At 52.3% G+C, this 11427-nt stretch overlaps 1 protein-coding gene across 1 annotated transcript; it reads right to left on the bottom strand.

Moving 5' to 3' along the window:
• Window positions 1–253: 253 nt before the first annotated feature.
• AQP8 (aquaporin 8) lies at window positions 254–6573 on the bottom strand. Its single transcript, XM_032447745.1, has 5 exons — window positions 6332–6573; window positions 4771–4897; window positions 3915–4129; window positions 2693–2827; window positions 254–2439 (listed from the first exon to the last, which is right to left on the bottom strand). The coding sequence occupies exons 1-5, from the start codon at window positions 6544–6546 to the stop codon at window positions 2397–2399; spliced, it is 735 nt and encodes a 244-aa protein (XP_032303636.1). The 5' UTR covers window positions 6547–6573; the 3' UTR covers window positions 254–2396.
• Between the last annotated feature and the right edge of the window lie 4854 nt (window positions 6574–11427).

The following is an 11427-nucleotide window of genomic DNA, read 5'->3' as shown; positions in this document are numbered from 1 at the left end:
CTGGGGAGCAGTGTGGGGACAGCCTCCTATTAGGCACTGTGAGCCTCACAGTCAGCACGCAGGGCTCTGGCTGTGCTGCACATCCATGCACTGTTAAATGCGGTGCAGACCCATGGCCAGGCCTGATGTGGAATTAATTGAATGGGAATGAGATGTATTTTATGTCCTTAAAGCACATTAAGTGCTTGGAAGTTAATTGGTATTTAATTAGCATAAATTAAGCTCTTTAATAATACTCGGGGAAAAACAACATGTATTACAGATGCTTTATTAAAAGTCACCCTGACAAATCAAAAATGAGAGCGCTGAATGCATCAACAGCAAAACGGGGAAGGACATGAGGATGTGCATGGGTGCAGCATAGAGCAGGGGTGCAGCGCAGCTCCAACACAGCAGCAGCTGTAGCTATAACTGTGCTTCCTGCGGGTGCCACGGGCCGTGTTTCCTCCCGAAAGAGGAAGGTGGTCGCCCGCTTTCCCCTCCTCCCCTCTCCTGCAGCCTCAGCCACTCTCCGGTTGAGCTCTGCAGCGGGCAGTGCATAGTGCTCCGGTGCTCACGGTGCCCCCCAGCCCGGGGAGTCCTCCCGGTTGGAAGCAGCGCCTTCACTCCCTGTTTGCTCAGGCATTTTTTACAGCGTTGCCATGTCGACCGTCCCGGTGACATCTCCGCGCTGTTTGTCTCCGTAGCAGGTTGCACCACTTTCCTTCCCGAGCAAAGCAGCCGCCTCGCCCCTCTCACCTGGACCAGGGCCGTTCTGGTGGGGCCTTTCCTCCCACCATCCTCGTTCTTTTCATAACAAAAAGCACGGCTTTGTGTACGAACCTGTGCGCATGTGTGGGTCATTTCCTGGGCTGAAAATAGTGAGTGAGCTGAAAATAGCAAGATGCACTGGAGAGGACTCTGCCAGACCCACCCAAGGGCTCCTTCCCTGTGCCAGGGGCTGCAGGGCCATTTCTGCCCAAGCCCTTTGGTTTTCCTCCTCTGGTGCTGTGTCCCAGCCCACCCCATGGGGTTTGTCCCACGACCTCCACAGAAATGCTCCTGTCTGTCCCCATGCCCAGTGTGGCACTGCATCCCCAGGGCAGCCTCTTCCCCTGGGCACCACGTAGCAGTGCTTGTATGGGCTGGAATAGCAATAGACATTGCTTGGAACCTCACCCACTTCTGCTAACCAACCTCTACCCCTCTTCCCCCCCAACAATGCTGCCTTCATCAGATGTGCTCAGAAATCTCCAGCCATGTTTAAAAGTTTGCAAAATTCAGAGCAACTAAAGGTCCCCTGGGAGAGACTACAGAATGCCCATGTGCTGGTGTCATTGCTGCACAGAGCCTGCCAAGCTGCAGGAGGGGTCACCACCAGCACCCGCACCCTGAGGAGCCAGGATGATTTAGGGATGGGGATAGATCCCAAATGTGCAGCAGTTGGCGCTGGTTGCTCTCCCCATGCCAGCTGCTATCTCAGAAATCATGTCTTCCTGCCAGCAGCCAGTGTGGGCTTCCCTCCCATCCGCATTTCCCTTTTTGTTCAGCATGCAGTGAAGCCTCCAAGAACTGCATCCAGGCTCCTGGCATGCAGCTACAGGGGCAGTTCAATTGGCACAGGTTGCAAAATAATGCAGACACTGCAGAACCTGTAGCCAGTGCCTGGCCATGTGCATCACAGCCACACGCAGCACAGCTACACACAAGCACAACCACACAGAGTGCAGCACAGACACATGGAGTGCAGCACAGCCACATGCAGCGCAGCCACACACAGTGCAGCCACTCACAGTGCAGCAACAGCTACATGCAGCACAGCCACGTGGAGTGCAGTGCAGCCATACACAGTGCAGCCACATACAGTGCAGCCAGGCTCCCTGCACAGCAAACAGCCCCAAGTGCATGCAGGGGGTAACTGAGTGCTGCACAGCCTGTGGGAGGACAGCAGAGACGCAGAAATGAGGACCACATACTGCAGGATTGGGGAGAGAATGGTGGTGCCCCCAGCATGTTTGGAGCCAGGAAGCCCCCAGCATGTGCACGCTCCTTAAATAATAGTAATAAACAATATAGGAATCAATTGGTGCCAGCACTGGGGAGCTATGCCGCCTGTTGCTTTACTCAGCTTTGTGCCACCATATGGAGGTTACAGTGGCTGCTGTGCTCAGCAACCAGTGGCTCTCACAGCTCCCAGGGGAGCAGAGGGGCACAGGAGCAGCCCAGCAGCAGCAGTACAGACCTTCCGGCCACAGCCACATGCTGCACCCATGGCAAAGAGCCATGCAGTGCCTCAAATGCCAGGCACAGCCCTGCAGGACAGATGTGGTTCATGGCTGGGACATGGCAGTGCTGTCCCAGCATATCTCAGCAGTGTGCTTCTGCAGCAGGAGGTGCCGGGGTTGTGTTGTACAGCCTCACTTCAGGAACAGGCGCATTGCCCGATCACCGATCACAAACCTTGCAGGAGGGAAAAGAAGTTCAGGGTCAGCATCTGCACTGTTGCAGTGTGCACAGGGAACACGGAGTGCAGTAGCTCAGCACCAGCCCCATGGGGAGATACATATGAAGCCAGCAGACATGCCGGGCTGCAAAGCAGCACGAGGCTTTGCTGCCTCCTTCTCACAGAGAAGAGGAAGAAGTTGAGGGGCTGAGGATCTGCTGCAGGATGGGGTGGGGAGCAGGGACAGAGCAGCCCCACAGCACCACGTACCTCATAAATAAGCTGGAGATCAGGCAGCCAATAAGCGGCCCGACCCAGTACACCCAGTGGTAGAGCCAGTAGTTGGCTATCACAGCTGGCCCAAAGGCTCGGGCAGGGTTCATGCAGGGTCCAGACATGTTAGCCCTGGAAAGGAACAAAAGACGTGAGCTGCCCCTTAGGGTGCAGAGCAGCTCCCATGTCCTGCGTCCATTTGCAGGGATGCCCAGCATAGTGTGAAAGCTGCTGAGCCCATTTTGGGGCTCACTCAGTGCCCAGCTTTTAACCAGAGAATGCTCTACAATGTGTGCAAGTAGCGGAGCAGTGCAGGAGAGACAACAGCATTCACAGCTTAAAGAAACTGCGACAGATAAATATTTGCATATAAGGTTTGAGTGATGTTTAAATAAGGTCTCTGAATCCCGCTAGAGGGGGCACTGCCTTAACCAAACAATCCATTAACGTTCAGTACTGCTCGTGCTGGTTATCTGGGTGCAGTGCCATAGGACACCGGCTGCTTGCCCCTGGCGCCTGCCCCACAGCTGAGCCTGGCAGCGATTCCAGCAGCCACGAGGACACACATTGAGGAGCTGCCCTTGTTTGCTCAGGGCTTCCTACTGTCAACACTGCAGGGGTGGCTGCTCACTTTTATCAGCCCACAGCAGGTAATTGCAGAGGCTGGTGAGGCATGAGGTGTCCACGTGCTGGACTCAAGCCTCTGGCCTCCCTGCCACATTTCTGGGGTGTGCCCAGCAATTCCCACCTACCAGTTACCAGCAGGGCCAAGAGTCTGATCTGTCAGCATCCATGGACCTAGAAGGTACTGGGCAAGGCTGCAAGGGGGCATATCCCATCTCATCCCACCCCAAACCATCCCATCCCAAACCATCTCATCCCATTCTACCCCAAACTATTCCATTCCATCCCATTCTATCCAAACCCATCCCAAAACCTACCAACTCAAACCATCCCATCCCAATCTACCCAAAACTGTCCCACCCCATCCTTCTCCCCTCTCTGGTGCAGGATGCAGCACCTGTGGTGCCAGTTGGGGTGGCACTGGGATGCCCCAGTGCTGGAAGCTGGCAGTTCCAGGCTGTGCCCACCCCAAGCTCCAGGGAACTGTGAGTGGGGGCTCCCATCCTTGCAGCTGTGGGTCCCATCCTGGCTCCTGCAGCCACTGGAGTGGAACTACTGGAGCTGCACTTACTGCATGCAGGGAACTTGAGCTCACCCTGCCATGATGTTGATGGCAACTGTCAGGGCGATGGAGGCAGGTGCCAGAGGACTCTTGGTTTCCCCATTGACTGCAGTCATGTAGACCACGAGCAACAGGAAGGTGGTCAGGATGATCTCATTGCCCAGCGCTGGACCAATCTGTGCATTTGATATGATGGTGGAGAAGGCCCCTCCGTGGTAGGTGTCGAAGTTCCCACTGCTTGCCACAGCCTGGGGGGGACACTCAGTTGGTATTGCCCCTCTCCATATTGTTGGCATTACAGACATATGTGCTCACTGTCAGGGCAGCGTGGGCGGGCGGAGCGCTGGGCTAAAGAGGAGCTAATCTCAGCACTTTCCTCCTGCAAGCCAGCCCTAAGCGCCTGGCAAATATAAACTCATTAGCAAAGGCTCATAGCATCTCCAGAGATAATGAGCTGGATGTGCTCCATCAGACACGCACAAAGCACGGGGCTGTGTGGGGCTCAGAGCCCAGGGATGGGCCACACCAAATTGAATTAATGGTGCAGAAGTGTGGCAGGGGAACGCTGTGCACCTAAACAGCTGAAGCTGCAGATGTTCAGCTGCCATGAGCAGCACCCCTATGCCTGCATCCAGCCCAGCTTGGAAACAGGATTATGGGAGCACAAAGCAGGCACAGAGCACCCAGTACTCACAGAGTACACTGTGGTGCAGGACTGTATGAAAATCAGAGCTCTTAATTACAAGAAGAACGTGTGCTACAGTGCCCCTTGCCCACCTCAGCACACACGCAAGTCTGTGTATCAGCACAGGGCAATGTCAGCTCTGGCAGAGTGAGAGCATGGTCCTTGCACCCTAGCAGTTAATAAGCCCCCCTCTGGTGTGTGTACCTTTGTCAGGGCTGCCCCTAAGATCCCTCCGACGAGCTGGGCAATGCAGTAGGGGACGAGCATGATGAGTTTCATCCCACCGATCAGCCACATGCCCAGGGACACGACTGGGTTGATATGAGCTCCGCTGTAAAGGAAGGGAAGAGTCAGTGTAGGGGTCACCCTAAATGGGGCTTTGCCTGCTGACTTGCCCCCGTGCCCTCCTCAGATCCAGTGCACTCATTATGGGCTGGAGCCATGAACACTTTTTATGCACTTATAAGAAAGTGCTGTGCATTGTAGGCTAGCAAAATCTATCTGTTTCTGTTCTCTCCAGTTGCTATTTGGAGAAGCAGCAATTCCACATGGGATATGCAAACCTTTCTAAAGCACATGCAGGGCAGCAGCTGCCCTGGCACAGTTTGAAAGATGGTTTTGGGACTCAGGAAACCACCAGGTCCTTCCAGGAGCAGTGAGGGGGAAGTGTGCACAAACCTCTTCTGTGCACAATACTTTGCAGTGCTGCAGGCTGGGGATGAACCAAGCCCTGCCCTCTGCGCTACTCCTCTGCTCAGCTACACAGCACGGCACAGCATGGCTCAGCACGGCATGGTATGGCTGCAGTTTCCCTTGCTCTGAAGCTGCAAGGATACTCCACTCCATGCAGAACACATCTCCCAAGAAGGCAGAGGGCAGGGAAAGGGCTGTGCCCCATGTAAAAGACACAACACTCCTCTTTCCACAGCCCCCAGCACATCACTGGGCCGTGCTGTGCCCAAGTCCCATGCAGCAGTGAGCACTCACCTGGCAATGGGACCCAGATTATTCATCTCAAAGACCACATGTCAGACAAGCTCAGTTACTGCTTAATTAAGACAGATTATCATGGGACATGCATTAATGAACAAGTTTCATAACCAATCAGCCCTAATAATAATTGCTGGTGAAGCTGTTGAGTCAGAGCATCTAAGAGCCCACAGTTATGCCTTATTCTTCAGCTGTAATTAAAACCCAAAGTCAGGTTGTTTCAGACAGGCTCAGGAAGGAAGGTGCTGAGAGCCCCTGGGCAGGGGCAGCCCCAGGACCCATCCTGAGCTGCACGGATTCAGAGGAGGGAGATGGAGATAGAAAGCAGTGAATCCCCATGGGGACCTGTTCAGATTTTCCATCCAGAAAGAAGCTGAGTTTGGGAGTCAAATAGCACCTATTTTGGTGAGCAGCTTTGTCTAAATGTTGCTTTAGAGGAATTGAAACCATTTGTAAATGGAATCCAAGCATTTCCCAGCGCACAGGGGAATAGAGCACGCAGGTCAAAATGTGTCATCCTGACACTGCTTCAGAAGGAAATGCCACAGATTTCCCAAGTAATGCTTTTGCTTCAGCTTTGACCTTTTTTTTTGTTCTCTTTACATTAAAAAGAGCTGAAAACAAAATGCTGCAACCAAAGCCAAAGAACCTCAGGCAGACCCAGAACCTCACTCACAACCATTAACCAAGAGACACAGCACACCTGGGGATGTTCCCAGGGATGGAGGGACCCCAGGGCTGTGTGATAGGACCCTGAAGGTCACCCGCCCCTTACCTGATGTTCCCCAGGCTGACAACGATGGGCACGATGGACAACCCATGCACCAGCGCTGGCTGCAGTGGCCCGGTGGTCGATGTGTTCTCCACGACCGACAAGCAGCCGATGAAGACGAAGGCTGCACTGCCCAGCAGCTCAGCCAAGCAGGGCAGCACGTAGAGCTCATACCAGTTCTGCTTGGGCGGCGGGCGCTCAGAGTCTGCCATCTCCATCTCTTCCTTGGTGGAGGGCTGCCCGCTCTGCACAAGGGGGGCTGGAAGAAAGCAACATCCTACTGAACAAGGAGCTGAAAGCACAAACCCAGTCCCATATGCACCAAGTACATCCTACATCTCAGCGAGCAGCACAGCAGCCCCAGCACAGAGGGGCACTGATGCTGTCCCAAGGACACTCACCCTGTGAGAGCTCGATGCTGGTGCTGCCCGACGCCAGCACGGCCACAGCAGGTAGTGGGTGCCAGGGAGCACCACGCAGACCCAACTGCTACCAAGCTCCCCCTACCCAGTATATGGAGAGGCTGTGGCTGGGAGGCTCTAAAAGATGGATTGCATTTGCATTGCTAAAAAAAAACAACAGAGAAAAAGGGGCAATAAAAGAAGATAGGCCAGCCCCCAGGAATATAAAACCTCTTTATCACTGTCATTCCTTGGTTCAAGGTTTTGCTTTTTTTTTCCCTTCACCTGGTGGTTTGGGGTTGTTTTTTTTTTTTGGTTGCCAATGTTGGTTTAGGGTTTGCTGCCATGGCAGAGGATGTGACCCCTCCCACAGTGCATGCTGCACGTACCTGGGATGCCAGCTACTGCTGCTGGGAGGGAGCACATGTGAGGATACCCTGATGCTGTGTGCACTGGGGCACGCACTGTTCTAATAGTGCCCTGAGAAATTCAGAGAAGGCCTCCCACCCCTCCCACTGGGAATCCAAATCTTGCGTTCCCAGCCAGGGCTGAATTCACCTTAAGAAAGGAGAGCCCAAGCCCAGGATTAAAGCAGATATTTGGGTATTGGTGCTGTGCCCTCATTGCACAGTGAAATTTAGTGCCCTGGAATGTGGATGGATGGGGAGCACACAGGGCAGCAGGTGGGGGCACTTGGGAAGGGGGCACCTGGGTGGAAGCAAAGTGTCCAAAAACCTCCCAGTATCATTACCTACCTACCTAGAGAACAAATGGCATTTACTTTGTGTTGCTGCATTAACACCAGTGGGTGTTAAGATCTTAAAGGGAACACCAGAGAGCATCAGCATGGAGGGATCTCACTGGCAGCAGCATGCCTGGATCCACCTGCAGCTCTGGGAGCTGACACCGAGCCAGTTCTCCAAAGCCTGTCTACTACATAGGGGATTGCTGGGCATACAGCATAGTCCAAGCCCAGAGGGGGATATGGTGATGCCACCATCTGCAGCCTGAAAGGGAATATCACGCTGCTTCCATTCACATGGGCAGAGGGACAGCTCTGGTGGCACGAGGCCCCAGGGCTGCACCAAGCAGTAAGGATGTGTTCATCATACTGCTGGGGATGGGTGCTGATCCCCCAGGGGACGTGCCCTGGGGGTGTTTCAGCCCCTTGAGCAATCGTTTCTTGTTTGTGGTGGGTCATTAAGGATTGGGGCTTACAAGTATTTTTTCTCTCGTAAGCAAGTGTAAAGAACGCCAACGATGTTTTATGGTGTTTTCACAAGGCACGGGGGACAGGAAGGAAATTTCCACTGGTCTCTCTCAGAGGGGCTGCTGTGGCCATGCAGACCAGGGCCAGGCAGCTGGCGAATAGAATCCTGCTTTAGCCACGTCTACAAATTCCCTTCTCTTGCTGAGGTTTGGTTTCCTGCAGACAAAACCTCTTGGCCAGAGCTTATAAAAACCATTGGGATAACAAAAGTGAGCCACAGGGTTGGCAGATCCTTGGGCATCCCTCAGATTCCCCTACACAGACCCACAGCACAGAACAACACTGTGGTGTTCCCAGCCTACTGAGGTAGCACACCATTCCAGCAGGGTACCAGCAGAGAGCCAACCCCTCTACATGTCTCAGTGCTTCACTGTGAGCAACACGAGCTTGGATAAAAGGAGCACAGCGGCTTGATTCTTTGGGGCACTTATGAGAGGTAACTGCATCATATGTAGATCTCATTTGCTGCTTTTCAAAGTGCTGCATAAAGACAGAGCAATGCAGGACCAGGGGCACTTCCCAGCTGCTGTGCTCGCAGCTCAGGTGGCAGTGCCATGCCATCAGGGCACAGGGCACAGAAGCTTCTTCAGATTTTTCCCAGCAGCGGATTGGGAGCACTGGAAGGTCACAGCTCCAAAGTGAAGATTAACTCAGCGTCCTTGGCTTTTAAACATTTACCATTATTGTTAGGGAGTAGGGATGTTTGGCTGAGTCCACTGCAGGAAATGCTCCACGCTTGGACAACAACACAGTCTGCAGCAGCCAACCCTGGGTTAGAAGAGCTCCCAGGGAGCAGAGCATCATCAGCACACACTGCCTGGCACTCCTGTGCCATCCACACCTCACTGCAGCAATATAAAGGATCTATATTCATCACCACAAACTGGCTGAGGGTTCTGGTTTCCTTTTGTTTGCTCTGAACCCTCCCTCCTGGACAATATGTTTCAAGTAACAGGGAAGGGAAATTCCAAAGGGAATTCTTACAGACCAATTCAGTCCTACTTGAACACTACCCCAGCATCTGCCCTTGTGCGCTCACCTGCCTTTGGTGTGGGACACCACTGTCACAAACACACAGCCCTGCTCCTCACACCCTACACTCCTGTGGGTAAGGTTAAATGCTCAGAAAGGAGGGTCTATTTCAGGGAGCTGAATACAATCTACACTCACGGGAAAAGGCGTGGGGAAAAGAACAGATAAATCTGTTCATATTATCAGACATTTATTTTTGTCCTTGTTTGTGCTTGCACCGATCATGTGGATTTCTTAAATAAGTGACAACAGCAACTGTGTCAATCAGAACAGGAAATGGTAGTAGAAAACAGGCAGCACCTCAGAAAAACCCTTTTTAGGAGCTGTAGCAAACACTTCTAACATCCATCTATCTATGCAAAGAGATCTGAATACCTCTTAAGTCTAGAATCACCTCAAAGTCATTTTGTTCTTTTCCCTGCTTAATCATGCAGGTCCACAACTTGCTTTTCCATATGAACTGCAGAAACAAACTCAACCCATCCAAACACAAAGCAGCACCGAAGCAGACACTGACCAACAAAATACTGCTGTCATCCAGCAGCACCCAAATACAGCACCAGCTGTGGGCAGAGACTGTTCATACTGCATTGGTATGTTTGATGGGATAGATTTCTGGCCTGATGCCCCTATGAAGCGCAACAAGAGGTAGAGGTGCTATATAACAGCACTGTTGCAGTGAGACTCAGCACAGCCAGCATCCACATTTAGCTCTTAGAGCAATAAAGGAACCCATCTGGCACTGCCTTATCTTGACAGTATTTATCTTGGGGACTGATAATCAAACGATTACACAACTGCTATTGAATGAGAACTTGCAGAATTATTTGCAGCTCATAGCAGTAACGCAGGCAGGCTGACCTCTGCCCACGTGTGATCGTGTGGCGTAACAGCAGCACTGAGGATTGCTACAGTAATGCTAGATGGAAATTTCCAAGGGTTCTTACACAGGGGTGCCTTGTTCTGTTAGGGACTGACTGGGGTCAGTTGAGCGGATGCAGAGCAAGGCTGATTTTGGAGAGCAGTAAACAGTCGTATCAGGACCTTAACCTTGTTATTTAACATTAAAATTCATCAAATTCTATCAAAGAAGAAGCCACATCTGGCTGGAAAACCTCCCTGTGTTCCTGCTAGAAGTGCTCCTCTCAGTGAACAGCTATGAGGTGCAGTGGGGTTAGTCTGTGCAGAGAGCAGCCAGGGCACCCATCAGGAACCTATCCCTGCTAAACACACCCTGCCTACGTGAGGCCTGTCTGATGGAGCACAGAGCTGCAGTGAACCACAGCCTAAGCCCATATATATCAGAAACACATGGCTGCATCCCACTGGTGAGCTCTGGTCCCACTCAGTGGGGTAAAGATGTTACAACAAGGCCAGGGGATATGCTCTGGGAGAGTGTCTTGCCAAAATGGTGTCTGTTGCATATGTGTTTGCCCACCTCATTCAGAAGAAGCCACGAGGGCTGTCACATTGGCACTAGCTGTCATTGCTGCACAGAACAGCTCCTGCAGTTCAGAAGGCACTCTCAGCTTTTGATGCCTTGATGTGTTTTTAAGCCTCATCTCTCACTGATCGTGGCACTACCTGTCACATAACCAGCAGGCTTAGCTGTGAGCATAGCTGTAGCACTGCACCTTGTCTCGTTTCCCACGCATTCATTTGCCAACACCTTTGACCCAACTATTTCAGATGCTTTTGGCACATTACTATGAACTGAGGCTTTGAGGATAGGTACACCCCTCTGGATGCTTGCCAGCACCTGGCCCAGTAGCACCAGTGTCATCAGCTGACCTGGAGCCACACACAGGCAGAAGGAGGAAATGGGAGCACTGCAAGCAGGAGGAGCCTAGTCAGAGTTGCATAGAGGATATCCAACACTGCAGGTTGATGTCCATTAACAAGCTCTTATCCCATGAACTGCAAGGAAGAAAATGCATCTGTATGAATACACAAGTGGGATATTACAAGGATGGTAAAGATTAGGAGAATTTAGAGATGATCAGAGACAGATACTGCTTGAGGTCAGCCAGGCACGTGAAGAAGCCAAAGTCGGGGCATGAGTCCTGGTTCCCGGTGGTTGAGCTTTGTCTCACAGGCTCTCCTAGTGGTGCCTGTGGTGGGGCAGATCTCACAAGACTTCTTTCCAAACAACAGAAAGGCCTTTCTAAGAATTGATGCACACTGTGAGGGCAGAGCAGCCAGGAACCTGTCCCAAATGACAGCAATGCTGCTGATTAAAAAGAGTGAAATTCCATCATCTCCACTTACCTGAAGCAAAATGAATTGGAAGCACAGCCCAGCACCAACTGAACAACAGACCCAGCACAGCCACATCCCCAGGCACTGCAGCCAACTCTGAGCAAGGAAGAGGTGAAACTTTTACTGCTGTCTACTGC

Source organism: Coturnix japonica, chromosome 14, assembly GCF_001577835.2.
Source record: "Coturnix japonica isolate 7356 chromosome 14, Coturnix japonica 2.1, whole genome shotgun sequence".
Classification (NCBI taxonomy): domain Eukaryota; kingdom Metazoa; phylum Chordata; class Aves; order Galliformes; family Phasianidae; genus Coturnix; species Coturnix japonica.
This window is presented reverse-complemented; position numbering and strand designations above follow the sequence as displayed.

What these genes read in the sequence shown, in the direction of transcription:
- AQP8 (XM_032447745.1), bottom strand. Translation starts at nt 6,546, where the DNA reads ATGGAGATGGCAGACTCTGAGCGCCCGCCGCCCAAGCAGAACTGGTAT. An exon ending in TAGGGGCAGCCCTGACAAAG is followed by an intron (nt 4,130 to 4,770) that starts GTACACACACCA and finishes TGTCCCCCCCAG; the next exon opens with GCTGTGGCAAGCAGTGGGAA. An exon ending in GCCATCAACATCATGGCAGG is followed by an intron (nt 2,828 to 3,914) that starts GTGAGCTCAAGT and finishes GTTCCTTTCCAG; the next exon opens with GGCTAACATGTCTGGACCCT.